The sequence below is a fragment of the Crassostrea angulata genome, chromosome 9 (assembly GCF_025612915.1).
Source record: "Crassostrea angulata isolate pt1a10 chromosome 9, ASM2561291v2, whole genome shotgun sequence".
In the NCBI taxonomy this organism is placed as follows: domain Eukaryota; kingdom Metazoa; phylum Mollusca; class Bivalvia; order Ostreida; family Ostreidae; genus Magallana; species Magallana angulata.
This window is the reverse complement of record NC_069119.1, coordinates 7,815,108-7,839,142: the sequence shown is the minus strand read 5'-3', so window position 1 is coordinate 7,839,142 and position 24,035 is coordinate 7,815,108. Positions and strand designations below refer to the sequence as shown.

General features: G+C 36.8%; 3 protein-coding genes across 3 annotated transcripts in view; 2 read left to right on the top strand and 1 right to left on the bottom strand.

The window, feature by feature from the left end:
• Positions 1 to 2,560: 2,560 nt before the first annotated feature.
• LOC128164359 (uncharacterized) lies at positions 2,561 to 7,666 on the top strand. Its single transcript, XM_052828157.1, has 6 exons — positions 2,561 to 2,600; positions 2,705 to 2,809; positions 3,328 to 3,528; positions 3,658 to 5,517; positions 5,660 to 5,714; positions 5,862 to 7,666. The coding sequence occupies exons 1-6, from the start codon at positions 2,561 to 2,563 to the stop codon at positions 7,585 to 7,587; spliced, it is 3,987 nt and encodes a 1,328-aa protein (XP_052684117.1). The 3' UTR covers positions 7,588 to 7,666.
• Positions 7,667 to 9,327: 1,661 nt separating this feature from the next.
• LOC128163319 (trichohyalin-like) lies at positions 9,328 to 12,266 on the bottom strand. Its single transcript, XM_052826886.1, has 5 exons — positions 12,259 to 12,266; positions 10,971 to 11,296; positions 10,576 to 10,775; positions 9,956 to 10,483; positions 9,328 to 9,861 (listed from the first exon to the last, which is right to left on the bottom strand). Exons 1-5 carry the CDS (start codon positions 12,264 to 12,266, stop codon positions 9,328 to 9,330), a joined length of 1,596 nt encoding a protein of 531 aa, XP_052682846.1.
• Positions 12,267 to 14,329: 2,063 nt separating this feature from the next.
• LOC128162374 (alpha-2-macroglobulin-P-like) overlaps positions 14,330 to 24,035 on the top strand; it is a 33,397-nt gene continuing 23,691 nt past the window's right edge. Inside the window, exons 1-12 of the mRNA XM_052825542.1 lie at positions 14,330 to 14,459; positions 18,154 to 18,317; positions 18,627 to 18,863; positions 19,189 to 19,247; positions 19,492 to 19,564; positions 19,998 to 20,114; positions 20,622 to 20,706; positions 21,327 to 21,453; positions 22,054 to 22,168; positions 22,916 to 23,031; positions 23,327 to 23,503; positions 23,782 to 23,994. Of these exons, the coding sequence (XP_052681502.1) occupies positions 14,398 to 14,459; positions 18,154 to 18,317; positions 18,627 to 18,863; positions 19,189 to 19,247; positions 19,492 to 19,564; positions 19,998 to 20,114; positions 20,622 to 20,706; positions 21,327 to 21,453; positions 22,054 to 22,168; positions 22,916 to 23,031; positions 23,327 to 23,503; positions 23,782 to 23,994 (1,545 nt within the window). The 5' untranslated portion in view covers positions 14,330 to 14,397. The remainder of the gene's footprint in view (positions 14,460 to 18,153; positions 18,318 to 18,626; positions 18,864 to 19,188; positions 19,248 to 19,491; positions 19,565 to 19,997; positions 20,115 to 20,621; positions 20,707 to 21,326; positions 21,454 to 22,053; positions 22,169 to 22,915; positions 23,032 to 23,326; positions 23,504 to 23,781; positions 23,995 to 24,035) is intronic.

Here is a 24,035-nt window from a genome sequence, read left to right as displayed (position 1 = left end):
TGTTGGATTTTTTTTTACTAATGTGAACTAATAATATGATACTTGGGTTTTAGAATATGTTTTTAAAATATGATTTGCCTATCAAATAACATTTTTATAAGCTTTTTAAAGCGCCCATTCTATACATTGATTTTTGTGAAAAAATCACTAAAATCAGTTTTTCTCTCTTATGAAATGGTCAATATATTAGCTTTTCTGTCAATTTATATCTTTATATAAAGTCTTCATTATACATAAAAATTAGAAATATTTTATTATTGGAAGCATAAAAAAATAATCAAAATTTCTTCAAAATTTAAGAAAATTAGAGGAAATGCGGGCTAAGCAATATCAATTTTAGTATAAATATTTATTCCAATTTAGTAGTACCGGTATAAGCTGATAGACACTCTCATGGTCTATGATTTCATTGAAGATTTGAATCTTCAAATCTTAAACAAATGTCTACAGAACTATAAAGAGCTACACTTATTTTTATCACTCTTTACGTTGAGGAAAAAGGTAGTGACCTTGACCTGACCTTTATCCGAAAACAAAAAGGTCAAATTTAATTAAACTGATAGAATCATTAAGTAATATGATCCGTTTGACTGTGTCAAAATTTGATGCATTTCTTATTATAAGAAGTATGTTTGATAATGAAAAGACTCCTTCCTTAAGATTTAAAAACAACAACAACATATGTTCCAAATGAGGGGAGGAGGTGGTCCAACTCCCAGACACCCCCCCCCCCCCGGATCCCCCAATGCACAATCCCTTGTGACTCCATAGAAACCGGGGAGGTGGGTTATACATGTACATAACCATAACCAAACACCTTTTGTTATGCATATTTCTTTCCTTAGGAAATTGATCATGCGTTGATAGAATATATTCAAGTTATTTTTGCATATTTAGAGATTACAGATTATGATTCATGACATTTGAGATACTTTGCACCCCCCCCCCCCCCCCGAGTTCGCCGCGTATAGCGGGCTCAATTCATATTAAAAAAATTTAATCTCAGATTTTTAGTATTCAAATAAAGGGAATATTTGATGTACAATCCGCTATATGAAAAAAAAATACAAATAACTTAATGGGAGCTCATGCGCTGAACTTTAGGGGGATAATTTAAGAATTCAAATTTCTTAAATTTACATATTAAAATTTCCGAAAATATCCTCGGACCCCCCTGAAAAAGTTAAATGTCATTCGACCTCCTCCCTGAAAAAAATTAGATCCGCGCATGGAGATATCTGCAACTTCCGCCCAGCTCTAATTTTATCCGTTAGACGACGCTAGTAGCGTAACTTCCGTTGTCAAGTACGACAGAGTTTTCGCAACAGAGAAGTAGCTGTTGGCGCCATCCTTCGAATTCTCACATTTTATGTGGTTTTCGATGGCTGAGTTGTAATTCAAAGTGTGAATAGTTTTGATTATTGAAGTAAGTAATTATTCTATCGGTGTTTTAAATAGTCGACTCTTACGTATTTGTTCATAAGCATCCCTTTAAATTGATACTGCCAGTCTCTGTTCCATGCCATAATGAAAATATATGATGGATGTTGATGAGGCCCAGAGGGGCGTTTAATTTTAAGGGGAAAATACTTACGAATTGTCTCAAATTATGATTTAGCTCTCTTACAGAGCACGATTTTGAATTTTAAGAAAACCTCTTTTAATGCCTACTTTTTGCTATGCTTACAGTATTTTGTACTTTGAAATTCTGAATATTGCTTTAACTTTAAGCAACATGCATGTACGTTTGTTAACGTGAAAATTTAGTCTTGCAATTCTAGCCACAGATTAAAAACCTCATTTTCACAAAGAGAATGTATCTGTTATCCTTGCCTATCACGCCTTGGCATTATTTTATTTTTTTATATGCTATTTTTAACTCGTTATGGGAGATAACTCTTTGCTATTTCCGCCCAGCTCTAAACTCTCGCCACCAGTGGCGCTAGTATCGTTGTTAGGCACAACAGAAAATTGATCCAGAGAGATAAGTTGGTATGGCGCCATTCTTTAAAACCACTAAAATTTTCTTGGAATTTAAGAAAATTGTCGCTGTTTTCGACGATTTATTTATTATTTATGGTTTATTCATTGACTGTTACCTGTTTTCTGTCCATAATGTAAAAGGTTTACCGTAAATTACACTGGTGCATGTTTTGGCTCACTGCCAATTATAGAACAACGGTAGTTTTGTCGTGGGTTTTTAGATCTTTTGGGGGTTTCAAGGTTGATAAATAATTTTCAAATGAACGAGAATGGATGTTAATATGCTAATACATAGTTTTCAAAATTTTTTTTTAGTATCGAAATAATCATTCTGAATAACTCTTGAATATTTTGCGTTTGTGTCAGGGAATGGATATGATTTTAATGATAATGCAAAACAATCCCTGGCATTCCTTATTGATTAATTATCATTTCCTACAGTACATATATGATGTTCTAAAGAATCATGGACTGGCAGGGTTAGATGTTCGTTGTACAATTGCATGTTGTTTAGATTTAATCACTATAGTTTTGTGACTGTAGAGTAAAGCTGTGTTTCCATTTTGCTTACAGAGTAATGGAAGAAAACGACAATATTCCTTGTTACAAGAAAACAGGTAGGTGTAAACTTTTGTCTTCAAAATCTATTCAATAATCTGCTAATGTGCAGGACAACGTAAGTGTAGAGTTGAATTGTAAGAAGTTCATTGTCGCGTTCCAGGGTCAGGCGACGTTAAGTCAGACACCACCGACTCAAGCTCGGTCACTCTCCTAGAGATTCCTTCAAACCAGTCTCAAGGGAGCTCAGTGGTTCCCACCGACTCATGTAAGTACCCGTTATCTCATTTATCTCGTATTCTCTGATACAATGTGTTGCAGATATAGCAATACAGTGATACATTGTAATACATTTCTCACTTGATATACTGGTATATTATAATAAAATCAATGCTTTTGTATATACTATAGAGAAATATCCTTCATAATGACCAAATCATTGAAATATCTTCATTTCTATTTTGATAGACTCTGTTCTTATTTAATATCGGCTATGCATACGCGGATCCAGAAAACGATAATTGTGTTTGCCGGTGGGGGGGGGGGGGGGGGGGGTCCGAGGCATATTTTCGAGAATTTTTACTATAACTAATTTTCATTTTCCGGGTGGAGGGGGAGGGGGGGGGGGTCTGCGCATGAGCTATATCAACTCTGTTATAACCTGATATTATCTTTGATATAAAGATCAAATGCTTTTCTCATTATCAGCCTTGTATTGTTTAACTGAGGACCTTTTAATTTAATGATATAAAATTGGTCTGTAATTTGCTGTTTGTAAATTAACAGTGAGAAACATCAGACAAGTGTCTGTCGGCACCAGGATGTGCATGAATGCCCCCACCCCACAGAGAGGTGTCGGCATAGCCATCCCCACCCCACTCTCAGTGGTTAGCAGCCCTCAAGGAGATGATTCACCCTCCCCCATGCAGGGCACAAGTGAAGAACATACAGAGGCAACAACTAGTCAGGCACAGGCAGTTGCAGCCAGTAAGTAGAATTTATTTTTCTTAGCAGCTTTGAAAATTTTTAAAATACATCAATATTGAGTAAGAAAATTGTTTTAGTTGTTATATTTTTAGAAATAGATGAAATTATCTTTTATTTTTTAACTTATAGCAACAAGTGACATTGCTACAACCAGCGCTGCAGACCACATGCCAAAGGCCAAAGCTCCAATGCAGCAGTTCATTCCTACTGGTAGAGCACAGATCCACAACAGGTTGATCACACCTGAGAATGTGCAAATCTCTGCAGTGCCCTGTGTGCCTAAAGCCATTCCCAGAGTCCCTCTCTCAGCCAGCAGGCCACAGAAGAGCTGCAAGAAGCCAGCGTCTAACATGGCGATGCACACCATTCTGGATACCACCCTACCCTTGGCAAGATCTCCCCCACAAATGGGGCTGACTGGGACGAAGATCTCCCCCCAGAGACCCCCAGCCAGAGGAAGAAATTGGCAACCCCCAGGCGGAAGTGTGCGTCCCATTGGTGCTAGCAGAGAAGATGAGTACAAACCACCTAAGGGACTATTTGAAAGAATCAAATTGATGGAGGCAGAGGCAAAACTAAGAGAACAGAAATTGATGGATGAAGTCTCTAACAGCACAGATGATAGACAGTCTCCAGAGTTCATCCAACCCACAGCCAATAGATTCCTGAAGAAAAACAAGGCATTGCAAGCTATGATGAACATGGAGGAACGATGTGGTACTCCCAGTGAAAGAAGCCTCTCTCCTGCATCAGTCAGAATGCTGATGGATAATGTGTTTGCCTCACCTGAGAACTTTGTTCCTGTTAGATTGGACATCTCCTGCTCCCGCACTATTGAGCGAGTTTTCACTGTCCCTAGCAGTAACAGCAACAGTGAAAGAGTCTACTCACCTAGCAATCTAGTGCCGATATACCAGTCCGGATCAGAGAGCTTCATTCTCAGCCCAAACGGCAAGGAGATCCAGATGGACAGTTTCTTTGACAGTTTGAATGAACCCTCCATGCAAATCATAGATGTTGAGGACGAGGACAGCTTTGAAATTGTGAGCATGATTTCCACTTCAAACAGTTTCAGTTTTGGAACACCCAGAGATCTTGCCAGCTCATGCGAATCCCCTAAAAAACTTGTCTCACAGTACATGTGTCCACTCAGGAGGAGAAGATCTGTGCACAAACTTGATGATATTCCAGGGGAAAAGGCTGCACCTATGATTGTTTCAGATGCCACGGCAGAGCCAGAAATGGACCTGCCAGTCACTCCAGAAGCCATGAGACCAATGAAGAAGCCACCAGTTCTGTACTCAGATAGTGTCAGCGATGTATCTACCATTGAACTCGTGGAGACAACCAGAACTGTCCTTGAAATTGGAGAATTCAGTTTTGATGAGACCCCAGCAGCTTACATCAAGCCTGGAGAAACTGCAGAAGACAATGGTCGCTGGGCCTATAAACGTAGAGACCTCAACAAGCTTAGCATCTTAGGATATGCAAGTCAGAGCCAGGATATGCCTCACAGCACTGTTAATGTTGCTCCAAGCCAGGATATGCCTCACAGCACTGGAACTGTTGCTGTAGGCCAGGATAAGCCACACAGCACTGGAAATGTTGCTATAAGCCAGGATAAGCCACACAGCACTGGAAATGTTGCTGTAAGCCAGGATAAGCCACACAGCACTGGAAATATTGCTCAAAGCCAGGATAGGCTCCAAAGCACTGGAAATGTTATTCTAAACCAGGATAAGCCACACAGCACTGTAAATGTTGCTCCAAGCCAGGATAGGCTCCATAGCACTGGAAATGTTATTCTAAACCAGGATAAGCCACACAGCACTGTAAATGTTGCTCCAAGCCAGGATAAGCTCCACAGCACTGGAAATGTTGTTCCAAGCCAGGATAAGCCACATAGCAGTGGGTATCATCCTCAAAGCCACAAGGAGAAGCTTCAAGGCACAGGAATTGCTTCTCAGGGCCAAATTCTGGTAAAAGACGGTAAGGCTTTTCTATTTATTATATGTTTATACTTGTATTTTAAATTACAATAGCAACAATTATCATGATAAGAAACATTTGAGTTTATTATTTATGATTATAATTGTATAAAATATTCTCATTATATTTTTTTGCATTGCAGTAACAAACCCCTCTGCTGAGATTCAGACTGCAGAAGCTCAAGAGAAGGAGGATAAGTAAGTAAATCATTGTAATCTTCTATTTTACTTTAGTCTGATTTCGATTTGTTTTGCTTAATAGACTTACTAACTTAACTAGTTTTGTTTACTTAAATAAATTTTATTTTTTTCATCATGACATAGGACTTTCGCTTACATTTGCAGGGTGATCAAATTTTTGGAGAGGTTCTGCGACAGGAGGCAAGATGTGGAAGTAGAGAGATTGAGGCTTGAAGCCAAGCACACTAACAAAGTGGTGCAGCGAGTCCAGAACGGGGTGAGGCGCCGAATCCTCAGGCTGGAGGATGGTGAGCAAGAAGTGCAGGCATTGAGGCAGTACCACCTCGAGGTGCTCAACAGAATGACCGTGCAGTCGTTGAAACTCATCACAATGCACCAGGAACTCGGCCAGTTTGAGGGATGTTTTGACGATCGCATCCAATCCCTGATTCACTGGGATGTCTTCCTCTACCAGAGGCTTATTGAACAAGAAGCTATGATCTGTCATCAGGTCAACACACTGGAAGCTGAGATACAATCCATGAGAGCCATGTCTGGAGTAGCTATCATGGTCCGAACCAAAGTCCTGAAGCCCAAACCAGACATTCTTGATGTGTCAAAGTTGGGATTTGACACCAAGCCTCAGGCCCAGCACACCATGCGAGAAATGATCTTTCCAATTCATGATTTCTATGAGAATAGAAATTTTGATCAACCAAAGAATCAGAAGCCTAAAGCAAAGCAGATGTTTCCACCCATGAATATCTCTCAGCAGAGTCAGTATTATGAGAGAAATCCCATACTTGGAAGACCTCATCAAGATATGGCCGTTCCAGTGTACAATGAGTGGAAGAACCATGTGCAGCCCAAAATTCTGAAACCCAGAGCAAACCCGCATGTTCCACCTTTGATTCAATCTCAGCTCAACAATGATAGCAAGAAGTTGAAAGGCAAGAAAGCAAACCTTGACCATGAGACAATGGAAGAATCAAAAGGAAAAAGTGACATGCAGCCAAAACCTGGGAGATCCCAAGGAAACCCTGTGGTTCCATCCCTCCAGCTTCCTAAGTATGATGATGATGATTTCTCACACATCCCAAGATCAAAGGAAGAACTTTTCATATCCGTTGTGAATGAATCCGAGAGGGAATTCAGAAAAAAGCAACCTAAAGTTGTGAGACCAGAGTGCGTTCCACAACTTGATCTCTCTTTGCTGAATGACGTCAAGCCAAGAACCAAAAAAGCTACAAAAGCAGACTTTGGTATTTCAGTGTGTGATAAAACTGAGAGGAAAAGTCAAAGGAAGCCCAAATCTGCACTGAAAACTGATGATGCTGATGCAAAGCCCAAAACAAAGAGGAGGTCTGAGTCAAAGGAGGCTGTACCAGTCCCAGAGGACTCCAACAAAGAAAGCCACAGGCAGCAACCAAAGATTCTGAAACCAAAAGCCAAATCACATGCTCAACCAACTGAAGTTTCCAGTGAGCCCAAGGAAGAGGAGCTTTCCCCCATTAAGCCTCAAAAGAGCAACAGAGTCTGCCGAAAGATCCCAGCATCTGTGGTCAAAGTGGAAATGCCATTCCACCCTGAAATTGACATGACCTTGCCGCGCAGACCCAGACAGGTTCCTGTTCCAATCATCTGTGCTCAGAAGGAGATCACTCCCAAGGAAACCTCTACAGCTGCCAAGAGCAATGCCAAGCTGCGATCCATGATGACCGGAACCGCCATCTTGCCAGACTTCAAGAACAACAAGATGCCGGCCTATAAGAAGAATGTTGTGGAGCTGGCTCCGACCTTCAGGAAACCTGGAAAAATGGCTGCTGTGCATCCCAAGAGCCTTCCAGAAGTGGACAGTGCTAGAGCCAAAATCTACAAAAGATGGGATTGAATGCTAAGTAAAAGACACAGTTTTGTAACTGATTTGATATCCAAGGGCTTTATTCTTTGAGTTGTAATGATTTGAAGTCTTTTTTTAGACATATTTACCTTTTTCGGAACGTTTTCCAAAGTCATAATTAAATTGACAGCCAGTTTTTTTGTAATTAATGTGAATTTTTATGGCTGGTTTTGAATTGTGATTATTTAATTTTTTTAAGACATTTGCCCTTTCTTTTTTTTAATATTTTGAATGTATATCATGAATTGATCAATACGATATTCAAGGGCTTTCTTTATAGAGTTTTAATATTTTGAAGTCTTTTTTAGACATATTTACCTTTTTCGGAATGTTTTCTAAAAAATTTTATCAAATTGACAGCCAATATTTTGTAATTAATTTGAATTTTCATGGCTGGTTTTGAATTGTGATTTTTTTAGGTCTTTTAAGTCGATAGCCCTTTCTACTTTTGATATAAGTATTTATGGTTTTCATTCTAACATGTGCCAGTTTTCATCAATTATTATATTTAAGCAGCATGCCAGGTTTTCATCAGCATTAAAACCATGATTTAGACAGTTTATATCCTTGTTAAATGTATATGTTTTTGTTAATAGTATTTTTACAGTTGTTAAACAGATTTTTACAGTTGTTAAACAGAGAGTGCAATTGTTCCTTTAGAAATTTTTACAGTTGTTAAACAGATTGCAAAAGAATTTTTTTAATAGTTGTTAAACAGATAGTACTATTGTTGAATTTTTAATTATTTTTTTTTTATCTTTAATCTGCTAATTTATTTATAATGTTTTTTAAAATGTTCATTGAAAAATAGTGCTTAATGCTCAGTCATCATTCTCCCCTTTTTGAAGTAGTTTATCATTTGTACATGCATTCTCTCCCATTTCTATTTCATTTACCCAAACTATATTTTGTACTTGTCTCTTTTACTTTTTCCCCCAAACATAGTTTCTTTTTTTAGATTTATAACATCACAAGCTTTGTCACAAATTTATTCCTAAATTGTAAGTTAATTTTTTTCTTCATGTAAAATTAATTTTTTCTGTGTATCCTTATTCCATCAGTTTTTATTTTGCATTCGTCTCAATCTCTCCTGTAGTATATTTAAGATTTTAAGTTTACACATTTCGGCTGATAAAGATAAAAAGCTTATGTTAAACAGCTCTTTACCTGCATCCTTTGCCCCTATCCCACCTTTTCCCTTTTCCTCCATACCCACCCTTCCATCTCAGGTCAAAGAAATTCCAAGGCATGAGCATTCTTCCCTCACCCACCTCCCCTCATTCCAATACAAGCATAGCCAGCCTTCTCCCATTTTTTAAAACTTCCCTCTAAACTCTTCCTATAAAACATTTTCTAAATTCATTCTCTTTAACCTATTTCCCTTTTTACATTTTCCTCTAAATAAATCTTTGTCCTTCATTCTCTTTACGCTCTCCTTCCGTTTTAATTTCATTTTCCCTCCACTGTTTTCATTTCCTGCACACTCCTATCATGTTTTTCTTCCGCTTTAGCTCCCTTCTCCTATTTTAATACCCTTTGCTTTCCTCTCCTGTTTTCCACCCCTTTGCTCTCCTCTCCTGTGTCCTCTCCTTTACTCTCCTCTTCTGTTTCCTCTTCTTTGCTCTCCTCTCCTGTATCCTCTCCTTTGCTCCCCTCTCCTGTTTTCATCCCCTATGCTCTCCTCTTCTGTTTCCTCTCCTTTGCTTTCATCTCCTGTTTTCCCCCTTCTGCTCACCTCTTCTGTTTCCTCCCCTTTGCTCTCCTCTCCTGTATCCCCTTCTTTGCTATCCTCTCCTGTATCCTCTTCTTTGCTCTCCTCTCCTGTGTCCTCTTCTTTGCTCTTCTCTCCTGTTGTCTCTTTTTTGCTTTCCTCTCCTGTGTCCTCCCTTTGCTCTCCTCTCCTGTGTCGTCTCCTTTGCTCTTTTCTCCTGCTTCCTCTTCTTTGCTCCCCTCTCCTGTTTTCTTCACCTTTGCTCTCCTCTCCTGTATCCCCTTCTTAGCTCTCCTCTCCAGTGTCCTCTCCTTTGCTCTCCCTTTGCTCTCCTCTCCTGTGTCCTCTTCTTTGCCCTCCTCTCCTGTGTCCTCTTCTTTGCTCTCCTCTCCTGTGTCCTCTCCTTTGCTCTCCGCTTCTGTTTCCTCTCCTTTGCTCTCTGCTTCTGTTTCCTCTTCTTTGCTCTCCTCTCCTGTGTCCTCTTCTTTGCTTTCCTCTCCTGTTTTTCTCCCTTCTGCTCTCTTCTCCTGTTTCCTCTTTTTTGCTCTCCTCTTCTGTTTCCTCTTTTTTGCTCTCCTCTCCTGTGTCCTCTCCTTTGCTCTTCTCTCCTGTTTCCTCTTCTTTGCTTCCCTCTCCTGTTTTCCTCACCTTTGCTCTCCTCTCCTGTATCCTCTTCTTAGCTCTCCTCTCCAGTGTCCTCTCCTTTGCTTTCCTCTCATGTGTCCTCTTCTTTGCTCTCCTCTCCAGTGTCCTCTCCTTTGCTCTCCTCTCCTGTGTCCTCTTCTTTGCCCTCCTCTCCTGTGTCCTCTTCTTTGCTCTCCTCTCCTGTGTCCTCTTCTTTGCTCTCCTCTCCTGTGTCATCTCCTTTGCTCTCCTCTCCTGTGTCCTCTCCTTTGCTCTCCGCTTCTGTTTCCTCTTCTTTGCTCTCCTCTCCTGTGTCTTCTCTTTTGCTCTCCACTTCTGTTTTCTCTTCTTTGCTCTCCTCTCCTGTATCCTCTCCTTTGCTCTTCTCTTCTGTGTCCTCTTCTTTGCTCTCCTCTCCTGTTTTCCTCTCCTTTGCTCTCCTCTCGTTTGTCCTCTCTTCTGTTTCCTCTCCTGTTTCCTCTTTGCTCTCCTCTCCTGTTTCCTCTTTTTTGCTCTCATCCCTGTAACCTCTTCTTTGTTCTCCTCCCTCTCCTGTATCCTCTTCTTTGCTCTCTTCTACTGTTTTCCTCACCTTTGCTCTCCTCTTCTGTTTCCTGTCCTTTGCTTTCATCTCCTGTTTATCTCCCTTCTGCTCTCCTATCCTGTTTCCTCTCCTGTGTCCTCTTCTTTGCCCTCCTCTTCTGTTTCCTCTTCTTTGCTCTCCTCTCCTGTGTCCTCTCCTTTGCTCTTCTCTTCTGTGTCCTCTTCTTTGCTCTCCTCTCCTGTTTTCCTCTCCTTTGCCCTCCTCTCCTGTGTCCTCTTCTTTGCTCTCCTCTCCTGTTTCCTCTTATTTGCTCTCCTCTCCTGTGTCATCTCCTTTGCTCTCCTCTCCTGTGTCCTCTTCTTTGCTCTCCTCTCCTGTGTCATCTCCTTTCCTTTCCTCTCCTGTGTCATCTCCTTTGCTCTCCTCTCTTGTGTCCTCTCCTTTGCTCTTCTTTCCTGTTTCCTCTTATTTGCTCTCCTCTCCTGTTTTCCTCACCTTTGCTCTCCTCTTCTGTTTCCTCTCTTTTGCTTTCCTCTCCTGTTTTTCTCCCTTCTGCTCTCCTCTCCTGTTTCCTCTCCTGTATCCTTTCCTTTGCCCTCCTCTTCTGTTTCCTCGTATTTGCTCTCCTCTCCTGTGTCCTTTCCTCTCCTGTGTCCTCTCCTTTGCTCTCCTCTCCCGTTTTCCTCCCCTTTGCTCTCCTCTCCTGTATCCTCTTCTTTGCTCTCTCCTGTTTCCTCCCCTTCTGTTTCCTCTCCTGTTTTCCTCTCCTTTGCTCTCTTCTCTCCTGTTTACCTCCCTTTTGCTTTCTTTTCCTCTTCCGTCTTTTTTATTCTGCTTCTATGCTTGTATTGGCATGAGGGGAGGTGGATGGGGGATGACGGCCCCTGCCCTGGGACTTCCTTGAAATGAGATGAAAGGGAAAGGTTGGGGAGGGGGAGGGTGAAGTCAGGATTAGGTCAAGGGATACAGGTTAATGGATTCAAAATTTCTTCTCGTATTTAGCTTTTTATTTTAATCTTTAATTTGTTTATCATCTCATTTTTTTTAAAATTTATTAATCTTTTATTTTTCCATCTTGAATGCTCAAAATAAGACTAGGACTTCACCTTTTTTTGCAATTTGCCTCTTATTTCATTAATTTTTGAATTAGCAAAATTTCAGAAAGAAAATTTTAAAAGTTATTTGTCATTTTCATTTTTAACCCTCTTCTGTTTTGAAATTTCAAGATAAAAGAAAAAATGTTAGAAATCTATAAATCTCAATTTTTTGACTAAATAATGTTTGTAATTAATTTTTCAAAAGAATATATAAAAACAAGTATGTGACAAAGTTTTCCATAATTTTACTCCTTTTCAGTGCTACATATTCCTCATAACTTTTAATTTTCCTCAACAACTCTTTTGTAATGTTTATGTATAGTTTTTTCTACTTTAAATTCACAGGATTAAGACTGTAAAAATCGGCCCCCTCACTAATATTAGGTTTTTTATCATAATTTTTCAGATAAACACTGTCATGTACATTTGATTAACTACTCCATATTTTTTACCATTTCATTTGTTTCTACATCTTTATCATATTTATCATTTCCTCAACTTTCAACCCCCCCCCCCTTTATTTGTTAATCTTCATATAATTATACGCAATAATGTGCCAACTTTCTTTTTCTAGTCAAAATGATCTACTGCCTTATCTTTTTTCATTTTTATGAAATGCTGGGTCATTGAAATGTCTTTCAACCTACTCATTAAGTTTAATTGTACCATCAATTTTATACCCTTACTGGGCCATTTTAATTTTTTAAAGGTGTTCACAACAGAAGTTTGTTGAAATAAAACCATGAAACTAAATAAAATGTTCTTTGTTTTTCTTTTTTATTTTGATTGCATTCAGCAATCAGTGGAGATGCAATAGGAAAATATGCATGAAATGGAAAAAAGAACCAGCTGCGTTGAAAATAAAGTGATTATAATTAGAGCTGTAGATGAAGGGAATCGATTGAAAACTTGCAAAGTAAACATCTAATGCTTGTGAAATACCGTGGAAAAAAAGTTGGAAGGTTTACAGACAGAAAAGAATGACCAAACAAAGAGGTTTTATGCAGGCATGAATCATGTACAATTAATTTGCGTATACTTAATTTTCACTAGGGCGTGTGATTTAGATTGTACATGTAGCTAAAAGAGCATAGAAACACGTTAACTGATAATGTTTAATCCTTTATTGCAATGCCGAGTTTTGAAAAATGAATCATTTGAATGTCCAAAATTAAAGTGGGCTCATATAATTTATGAAGAAAAAGTTTGCGCCGTGCTCTTGTTTTTACTTTTCTAAGCAAATTACATTAAAAGTTCCCATTAACCATAAATTAACACATGAAAGGATATCATCTCTCATGGCATATAAAATATAGTTCAGCAAATAAATACATGATGAACACGTACATGTAATCAGGTACATGTACATTGTACATGTAATTACATGAGATGTACATGTAAAGCAAGTGAATGAATTTTAATCACTGGAAAAAAGTTATAATGTTATAAACGCCCAAGGACAATTTCTGGTAATAAAACTACTTCATTCCCCGGGTGTCTTTTTTTTTTAAAAGATATAATAACCATTAATCACCTCGGCTAAAATTGTCAAATTTACACTATCGGCGTAGATTTTCTGTTCTTTTTTCCAACTGCTTTTCTAAACAATTTGAAGGGAAAAAAATTTTTGTTCAATAAACAGCGAGGCGCGATACATTATGAACCACAACCTTTTGATCAACCATTCGTACATTGATTGCAATCAAGCGTTTCTTACAAGATGTTTGGTTAATAATAAAAATCACAAAACACAATAAAGCCCTGATAAAGTTAATACAAAAACTGTCACTGATACAATCTAAGTAAGCGTGTAGCCCTTTGAATATTTATCAGAGAGAGAGAGAGAGAGAGAGAGAGAGAGAGAGAGAGAGAGAGAGAGAGAGAGAGAGAGATTTTACGTGTATTGAATGCTGAACTTATCTAAGTATACATATGTACTAGTATATGCACGAGTACAATACTTGTATATACCGTGTAAATTTATTACTCACTATACGGAGAAGACTTATATATCACAAGGGCTTTCCTGCTGCCTTCGTTGTCATTTATTTTGTTGTTACAATAAAAAAAAATTTTTAAACCAAATAATGACCCACAAAAACTCGCTTATAAATTATTGCAATATTTACGACATGAATGATTTAAGTACTGAACTCATACCTGTGTACACATACATACAAACTATAAGTGGTCGACACAACAAGGTGCCAAGAAATGAAAGATTTTGCAATCATTGTAATAAAAAAGATTTAGAAGATGAGTTCCACTTTATACTCATATGTCCTTTTTACGCTGAATTACGAAAGAAATTTTTATTACAAAAAACCAAGTGTTTTTAAGCTAGCTAAACTTTTAAGTGTGAACAATACAAAGGAACTCAATAATTTAGGAAAATATTTGTCTAGCGCTTCCAAAATGAATGCGCAGCATTGTAATAATACTACAGTTTAAGCCACTTATCATAATTTATGTCCATTCATATCTTAAGATATGTACATGATTATATTGTCATAATATGTCCACTCACTTACTGCACATTGCACATTTGTATATAATTTTATATGTATTATAATTTGTATTCCGATGAGTTGTAAAGCTCAAGGATAATAAATTGAATTGATTTGAATAAGTGGACAATAGGAATCTAATTACTCCCTGCCTGACGAGAAGCCGTTTCTTAATCATGGTCATTGTTAGAGATACACTCGCTCAATATCCCAATTATATCAAACCCTTTGATCCGCGCCGCTGTGTATACAACGTAGAAAGCTAAGTAGTTTTTGAGTGGAGGGGGGTGGCAGCTCCCACTTTCCCGTCATTTCACCATGGAACGCCGACTGCTCTGGTTGGGGCTCCTACACTGTTTGCTAGCAGCGAACGCCTCCCCGTAAGTTGAAGTCCCTTTATATTCATTTTCTTAGTTATTTCCAAAACCAATCAAAAAAGAGCGAAAAACTTATCGGGAAAATTGATGCTATTATTTTTTACTAGCATACATTTTATCTGCTTGCAGCGTATGTCTCACAGTAAGTTGATATACTTTAAAAATATTTTCGGTTTTCGAATTCGATTAAGAATACCAATCATTTTGAATAGAAAGAAAATTACAGGACAATTTGTAAAATTTTTACTAGTGCATAATGGATCAAACGTTTGTCTAACTGTCGGTAAAGTTTGCTCATTTTTTTAACATTGGACAAGGAAATTAGATGAGAACAAAGTCTACTTGAAAGTTACGATAGGTTATGAAGTATTTCAATGGCGTTGCAAATGATAAATAAACGCATTAGTACTGATAGTCATCAAAGTATATGGAGTTTTAAATAAAGGAGATAAGATTTTTGTTTTAGTATACAGGCGATTATGAGACATGTTCAAGTACATAAATATACCGCAATTTAAGTGCATTGTTCATACTCACAGCTCGAATGTATAAACATGCATTATGTTTGCAAGATGCGAAGCTAGCACACAGTTAATCTTCATATTAAATGACATTTTTAATTCGGTAACATAATTTCGTTACATATATGGAAAAATATTTTAAATGTTAAAAAAATCCTTAGTTTATTTTTTTTCAACAACTGTGTAAACTTAGTGAGTCGTATGCACTAAAACTATTTTTAGTACATATAGCATATTTCTGTAAGTTCATGTATACAATGAAAATGTTAAAAGAAATTGAAACTTTATCAATGTTTATCAATAGATAATTTTAAAACATAGTTGGAAACGCACAATATGACTTTTCATTAATTGACCGTATCCCTCTTTTTCTTGACCTAAACGTTAAACTCAGAGTAGTTTATATAATGCATATAAATATGTACATGTAATTGCCTCAAACAATAGAGATCTAAAAACATTTACAACGCACGTGCGAGCTTCACACCTTTCGCCGCTGTCGTCTGCGACAATGCCACTGTCGTCTGCGATAATATTGACTCTTTGTAACTTTCTCAATAGAGTGACAAGTGCCATTGTCCATGGGATCAGAAAGGCACAAAAAGTCCGAATCTCATGGGTGTCTAAATATTTGCAATCTTTTGTGATAGACTTCCGCCCAGCATCTTAGCAAAACAGTGTCAAAATTGAATTATGTTTTCCTATTTGATGGGGAGTAAGCTGAAGATCTCAAAACTCAAAAATAGTAAAATGCGCTCTGAGCCAACATTAATAAACTTAAGCTTTGCATTAATAAATTCTCAGTTACGGAAAAAAATAACATAGGAAAAATTAGTACATGAATACCCAGAATTTATGCACAAATTTTAAAATGACTAAGTAAGACAGAATTTTTGAGTGATTTCATGATGAAGTACTTTTGGATCATGCCAAATACAGGGAACATGTATAATAGATATTAAATATTCGTCCATCCTGAAAATGAAATATTACATAATCTAAGGTTAGATTGACCTTATACCACCGAACACAAGAATTTGACCACCAAGTGGAGGGAAAGTTGCGAGGAAAAGTATTTTATGAAGCTGTTTATGACGGTAAATATCCACTTAGAATTTCAACACGGAGACCGAGTTTTCCCTACCCAGGTCGAGAAAACTGAAGAGCTGGATTTCCTTTTTGTCAGCTTGTTTGAGAGGCCCTGCGTGATAAGGAGATTAACAGACAAAGTGGCTCGCCACAGCATCTATTTATTACGAATTTTGTGGTCAGTAGTCATACAGTTGTGGTTGAACGTTTCCAAAGTCGGCGGCAGTGGAAAGATACATGTAGATGTTTTTCTTCTAAATTTGTCATCACTTGAGGAAGGGCGGGGGGGGGGGGGATGCATGTTTTGGTAGTGATTTTTATTCGAACATATAAACTTTTGTTAATACATGTATATCGCTTAATCAATTAATTTATTATGAGATAACGACGAAACTAGTTATTTAAATGCCTTCGTCTTGAATGATCTATTCGCTTATAACAAGAAACTAGAAAAAAGAAACTTTTGTACAGCGAAACCGTCAAACAGCTGATTGACCGTATATATCTAGAAACACTACTTATTAGATCATAAAAATGCAACATCATAATTAAGGAAAACTATTTGTGCAAAACGTGCAGGGATAAAGCGAAAAGGGGCATGACTTTTGACATACTACATGTATATCTAAATTTTACTGACATGTATGTACACAAGGTATAAAAGAACCACGTGAAGATCTAGAGGGGGAGGGGTCCGGTCTGGAAAATTCAAGATTTTAGACAGAATTTAGTCAAAGTAGCAACCCCCCCCCCCCCCCCCCCACCGGGCAAACCAAAATCATTCCTTGCACTCCACCCCTGGCAAAAATGATCCGCGCATGAGAAAAATGTGATACTTGGTTTAATACAGACCCTGGGCAATGGACTTTTGATCTCAGACTCATCCTTACATAAGATTATATATTATGGGAAAATGAAACTGATATCAAAAGTCAGTTCAACTTAGCTGGATAGTTCATGAGACGGGCCCCGGGGCCATAAAACTTAGACGAGCTGATTTTTGATCTCTGATGTCCCACACAAGTATATAGTGGAAAACTGAGACTGATATCAAAAGTGAGCTCGTCTTATTTTTATGGCTTTAAGGGCAAGGTGTCTAAATTAATAGTTTGATAGTTGGAATTGTAACTTTTGATTTCTCTCCAGAAAATGTTATGATATGATATTCATTTTCAATGTTTTTAAGTTTCTATACATTTCTAGGGCACTGTCCACTTTAGAACAAGTAGGTTAAGTGTAGTTATTCCTTAATGTAGACCTACGTCAGCTGATTTCACACGATACCACAGAATTCTTGAAGATACCACGGGCTCACTTCCGGTACAGATGTTTCATGACGGAGACAATCATATTTATTTATTGTTGCGAAATGGTTTATGGGTCATACTGTCGTTAAAAAATAAATTTTCCCTGATGAATTAAAATATGACCCCTCAGCAATTAAATATTTACGTCACTACTTGGACAAAAACACTCACAACAAAGCTGAGCTACGTATCTAATGATTTAACCCTTATAATCTAACCATTAATCGAAATTAAATAACCCTACATTGTACAATATTACTATCATTCAATTACTTAAAAAAAAATTCCCTAGAAGAACCGTGCATCTTAATTCTAGATTTGTTTTTGCCGAAATCCACGGAGAGAGAGAGAGAGAGAGAGAGAGAGAGAGAGAGAGAGAGAGAGAGAGAGAGAGAGAGAGTTCTTTCTAGGGATTTTTTTAAAATTGAATCAATTAGTCTACATAACTCTACTTGTGCAGTATTGTAATAAGAAAGTTCGACAAAACAACATACAGGTGTACAATGTATACTGGAATTAAAATTAAGCGCGTGTTGTTTTTTTAAAAGGTGATTTTTAAGAGGATATTGAAAGTTGCTTTTAAAAAAAGTTTACTGATCAGTGATCAGTAAAAGAAAAAACTAAATGAATGTACTCTTATATGGTCTTTTTCAACAAAAACAAACATATTGAACGTCCATTCAACGACAGAGAGAGAGAGAGAGAGAGAGAGAGAGAGAGAGAGAGAGAGAGAGAGAGAGAGAGTCAACAATGTATACAAATGTTATTCGTTTTCTATAGGGACTTCCTGATCACAGTACCCGCGTCAGTCTACAGAGGGGAGGAGTTTGATTTCTGCGTGACGTTTCCCGGAACCTTCCAGGATGGTTCTGTAGAGGTCAACGCTCAGATGCAGCTAGATGACACAGATGTCGTCAGATATCCACCCCAGACTTATCTTACAGGTTGGTAGATATATTATTATTACCTTTATGATAACACATAGATTAAGCTTTTTGAGAATAGAAACATACTGTTTAAGACGATTATTGGTAAAATTTCATTATTAGTTTGGGATGATCTTGTTGAATTTAAAAATTGAATTTTCCCACCTAGTTAAAATATCAGTTTATAGGTGTTTGAACAAGCAGTCATGGTTTTAAAACTTTTGACCGCACCATTTAGAAAATAATACTTACTGTGTACAAATACGAGTTTAACTGGCGCACATTATATACTATAGTACTGTATACCTCATTAACATGTCTCTGCAGTTTCAGAAGCCATAAAATGCCAGAAACTCGTAGCCCCAAAGCGTGAGGGATATTGGACATTCAATGTCACGTTGCAGAGTCATGGGAGCTACGTCCCGAACCTTCCACAATGGTATCCTCCCAGGGGCAATCTGAGTACTACTCAAACTGAGAGGGTGAACGTAAAAACCCGACGAGAGGATGCAGATATAACACTGATACAGACAGACAAACCATTGTACAAACCTGGGCAGACAGGTATGATGAGAGAGAGAGAGAGAGAGAGAGAGAGAGAGAGATGCCCAGGAACTGGTTAAAAGTGGACCCTTTTTTATAATTACCAATTCTTGCTTTTGAAACATACTCCTGTGATTTTGGTCGACGTGTAATACATGTATCACCTGAAGCCCTTTTCTCACTGACCATTACCCGCCTCACCAATCTCCATTTACATTAGTGACAATCATCCAACAATAACAGCATCCGTACACAATGTTGAAGAAACTAATTCCAATTTAGATCACAGCATCTTAAAACTCTTTATCTGCATATGAGTTTAACGTAATTTTATTACTGTTAACAGTGAAATTCCGGATCCTGCGACTTAAGGCCAACAACAGACTTCGCCCTGACACCGACAAGGTTGTAAAACACTGTTACTGTTATTTTTTTTATAGCATGCTTTGAATTGACTTGTATATCCAAAAAAAGTTCTTGCTGTTGCACTATGTAATTATTGGAAAAATCTTATTGGCTTCTTTTACGTATATTCTGCAGTTGAAATACTGCCGCCAGGTCGGAGTTAAAGGCGTTTGATATCTAGGTTAAAAACTAGAACCTGAAAGATATGATTGTACTTATTGGAATTGTGGTTTTTATTTTAAAGATCAAATGGGTCTATGTTGAGAACCCAAGTAACATCCGGGTTATGCAATGGAAGGACGTCCCAACGACTCAAGGTAGGTAGCCCTGGTAAAAAAAAGAAGTGAATTGATAGTTAAGTGCATTAATTTTAAAGATAAAGTTTGAGCACAGATCAAAGAACAATTCTCTGTCGTTTATCATATTTGACTAAAATGTTGCTGAGTGGTTACTGAAAGGAAACTAAATGGTTATTTAAGGGAAACAGAATGGATACAGATATGAAATGGAATAGTTAATGAAAGGAAACTGTTGGTTACTTAAAATTAAACTGAATGATTACTTAAAATATTATATTTTTTTTACTGTTCTCTAATCTTACGCCAACATTGATATATACAGATTAAAATTAATTCATTACAAATTCACTAACTTTTTTATGCTGTCTTTCAATGATATCAACGTTTATTTAAGCGAAGATGGTACCCCTTGCGTTGATTCCTAATATTTATTTGGTAATTCTCGCATAAGGTATAGCCAGTCTGGAGATGTTACTGTCCAATGACCCCCCACAGGGAAACTGGGTCATCAAAGCCATCTACAATGACAGCAAGGAGTACAGCAATACCTTCTCTGTGGAAGAATACGGTAACATTACAACATATTTGCATAACTATCAAATTCTTGGTCTATATTCCTACCACTCGTCAGTTGTGTTCATAACTTCATGAATGCAGTAGTTCCAATCACAAATTTTAGTTATAATAACTCAGAGTATAGATTATATAAACATTTTCTAGCGATAATATATGGCATAATGAATTGCGTTAGTGATTCAATTTGCCAGAAACAAAAACCCCAGCATATACAAAGCGTCAAACTTATACATAAAAAATACGAAATCTGAATTTTTATATACATAACTGTAAAGAAAACACCCATACAAACGGTGGCTTTATGCATTTACTATTGACTTTATGCATTTACCTATAGGGTCGCAATTTCCAAAATATCTTCAGATTTTTAACAAAATCCGGAAATCTCTCCCCAAACTGCATATTAATAGTGTAAAGGCATTCAAAACAACCTGAATAAGATATAACTCATGTGAGGAAAGTTACCGCTAAGTGTCATGGTCACGTTGTCTATTTTCAGTTTTGCCGAAGTATGAAGTATCCTTAACACCCCCAGCATACTTGCTGGTCGACACTCAGACCATCGATTTCAAAGTCTGTGCCAAGTAAGGGTAGAACTAATTGGGTGTATACTGTGTACGGGGAAATATTTGCCCCCGTTTTATTTTCGCCCCTGTCGCTCACATTGTCAGCGGGAACATTTAAAAACTGGGCGAACTCCAATGTCTCTTTGTTATCTTTTTTTAAGCACAACTGTTTCTGGACCAATTCAAAACGTGGGAATCTGTTTACAAGTGTAGCAGGACGAAATTGCACGGGACAAATGTACCCTAGTATACAGTATACATATATACTACATACGTATAACAATCATTAGCCGATATCCGGTTCAGCGCCCTCTATACAAAACAAGAAAAATCGTTACCTTATCATTTGGGTCTTTCATGACTTTTATTAATTTACAATACGATTGCCACCTTCTGAAATGGGAGCTCTAAATTTGAACATGCTAGCAACTCTGCTCTCTTGATTTAACGTTTGCTTTATCGAAATTGAAACAACAAACAAAACAGATTTAACACAAACTTACAAACTTTTATATAAAATGCACGTATATTATCTTTTAAAAGAACAAAAATATTACTCTTATTACTAAACTAAGTACATTGTATTCTTAACATAAACTGCATCAATGGATCCGATTCAAAACTACTTTGTATTTTAGATATACGTATGGAAAGCCAGTAAAAGGACAGCTGCAAGTAAAGGTCTGCTATAACTCTCCCTACGGGTATGGCTGGCGACGTCGAGGGCCCCAGTTCATAAGACCATGCACAGAAAGACTATTGGAGGTGGTTATTTTATCAGGATTAGCTAAATTGCTAAAACTAACTAGCTAAACTAGCTAAAATAGCAAAATGCTGAATAGATTTAACCATGAACGCATTAGGTCGACTTTATGAAATGAATATTGACTTAATATATAAGATTGAAATATCTTTCTCTGTAAATAAGGTGTAAACACAGTAGAACAAGTGAGTGCAAACCTGTGTGTAGTGGAGGTGGTTTCCAATTCAGTCTTTCAAAATAACTACAATAGACATGATAGAGACTGTTACATTCCGTTGCAACATGGATAACTCATGCAAAATATGTTTAGCTAATACATGTATGTGAATTTCAGCTGGTTATTTGTTTGAAAATTTATTCAGTAAACAGTATATGAAGTAAAATAGGACAGTCTAACTTTTGTGTAGTGTCAATACATAATTATTAATATGTCTAGCTTACAAAGAATTTTTGCCAATGGGCTTTGTTTCATTAGTTACAACTATCGTTTCATTTACAACGTTTATAGATACTAAAGTTGTTATAAAAAATGGGTAAAAAATATGATTTTTGATTTGCTTCATTTGAATGATATGCATCATGTGACATTTTCTGATTTTTAGATAAATGGTTGTACGATGGTGTCTGTTAACGCATCAGAAATCGAACTAAACTCCAGGCGATACGCTATCTGGGGAAAGCTCAAAATCAACGCAACGGTCACAGAGGCGGGGACTGGTAAGGCGTACATTGAATGTAAATGTACCTTAAGGAACCATAATGAATGATCGACAAGTTATTCATTAGATCTACCTTAAAATTATTGATAAACTATGATTTTTCAAGTCATAGACTAGACGTATTAAGTAAAGAAAAATAATGATTGAATATTTTCCTATATCTTTATAAAAAATCTCTTTTCTAAAGGATATTAAAAAAGCCTCGACTTTTCACCCCTCTTAAAAATACATATACCTAATCAACATACATGTAATTAGAATGCCATGCATCATATACTGTTTTAAACTAATATATGTTATGAATCACTGCATGTTTCTGATTCGAAATTAAATAAGATAAATCAGAGATGACAACTGCTTACCCTTAAATTAAGTGTTAAAGGTTCTGAAATATAGTGATATTTATGATTTGCAATGATCGCAGAAATTAAAATAATTTCGACTTTTTAGTCAATAAAAAATCTGTGAGGATGAATAGAAGAAAAACAATTTTATTCTGTTTAACAATTAGTAAATAAATGGCTATTACATTAAATCTGAAATGTATCATTAGACTGATAATACTTATAGTTATGAAAAACTGTTCTAAATTTAAATTGTGAAAAAAAATCCCTCTAAAGTAACAAATGAATGCTACTTTTATTAAGAGCATAACAAAATCCTTTACAATTTTGTAAATAATTACACTTTAAACGAAAATAAAAACGTCTGCTTATTAATAACATTTTTTTCTTTTAATTATCAGGTGTTGTCTTGTCTGGCCAGTCGCAGGGACCGGAAGTGACGATTGTTTCTTCCACCTTAGAAATCACTGATGAGACAGATGGATCTTTTAAACCAGCATTTCCTTACCGAGGAAAAGTACTGTAACTTTTTCAGTGATTTTTAAACGTTAAAGCAAAAATATGTTTCTGTTTTGAACCTCTTAACGTCTATCTATTTTAAGTATAAATTTGTATTTAGTCTCATTCCAAAAAAAATTTCGTTTAAAATACTTGATATAGTTTTTCACTTTACCTTATTTTTCTAATGTTATATGAATCCATTTTCATTGCTATTCACCTTTTTAATCTGTTGATGTCTGATTGCGTTTAATATGTTTCCAATATACTTTACAAATTGATTTAATATACAAGCAAATATTTTGCACAATTAGGTTACTGCTAAGAACCCGGATGAGAGTCCGATCCCAAAGAAGAGGATACAAATCAGTGCCTCGACCTATCAGCTGGATTCTTGGCGGGTAGCTTTGAATGTCACAACAGACGACAACGGAACAGCTCTTTTTGCAATTGAGGACCTTCCAGAAAACATTACTTCGTTTTCTATATCGGTAAAATCATATTAACAATACCGTCTGTAATGTCCAATATACTCTTTTGATTTTGTCAAAAAAAATAGATGTAACATGCATCTGGAAAAATGCAAAGTAACTGATAGCAAAATATGAACATATTACATTATTGTAAGTTTTTTCACCTTAATTAATATAAAAATTTTAGATGCATGAATTGAATTATCATTATTTGTAACTGCAGGTATTACGGATTGCTAGATGTATTTTTCGTAATCAAAATTGAAAATTGTAGCTGTAATGTGTATTTTTTCTAGGCACAAGACGTAGATATTCAATTTGAAAGTGACAATGTTTATCACAAGATGTCTCCTGGCAATGCATATAAAGGCGTGACTCGTTGGTACTCGCCTTCCAACAGTTACATACAGATTGATAGTTTTGAACAACCAGTGGCATGCGGCAAGGATTTCAAGCTTGACATTCTTTATTCTACTCCGAGCGACACTAATTATAATTTTTATGTCATGGTGAGTTTTCAAATTTCAAATCTACTATTTTTTAGCATTGA

Excerpts from the sequence above, each read along its gene's own strand:
- LOC128164359 (XM_052828157.1), top strand. The coding sequence starts at position 2,561 with ATGGAAGAAAACGACAATATTCCTTGTTACAAGAAAACAG. Across the intron at positions 3,529-3,657 it reads GGCACAGGCAGTTGCAGCCA|CAACAAGTGACATTGCTACA; the intron begins GTAAGTAGAATT and ends TTTAACTTATAG. Across the intron at positions 5,518-5,659 it reads CCAAATTCTGGTAAAAGACG|TAACAAACCCCTCTGCTGAG; the intron begins GTAAGGCTTTTC and ends TTTGCATTGCAG.
- LOC128163319 (XM_052826886.1), bottom strand. Across the intron at positions 10,484-10,575 it reads AGGATAGGAGAGCAGAAGGG|GAGAGGGAGGAGAACAAAGA; the intron begins AGATAAACAGGA and ends AAGAGGATACAG. Across the intron at positions 9,862-9,955 it reads TACAGGAGAGGAGAGCAAAG|AAGAGGAGAGCAAAAAAGAG; the intron begins GTGAGGAAAACA and ends AAGAGGAAACAG.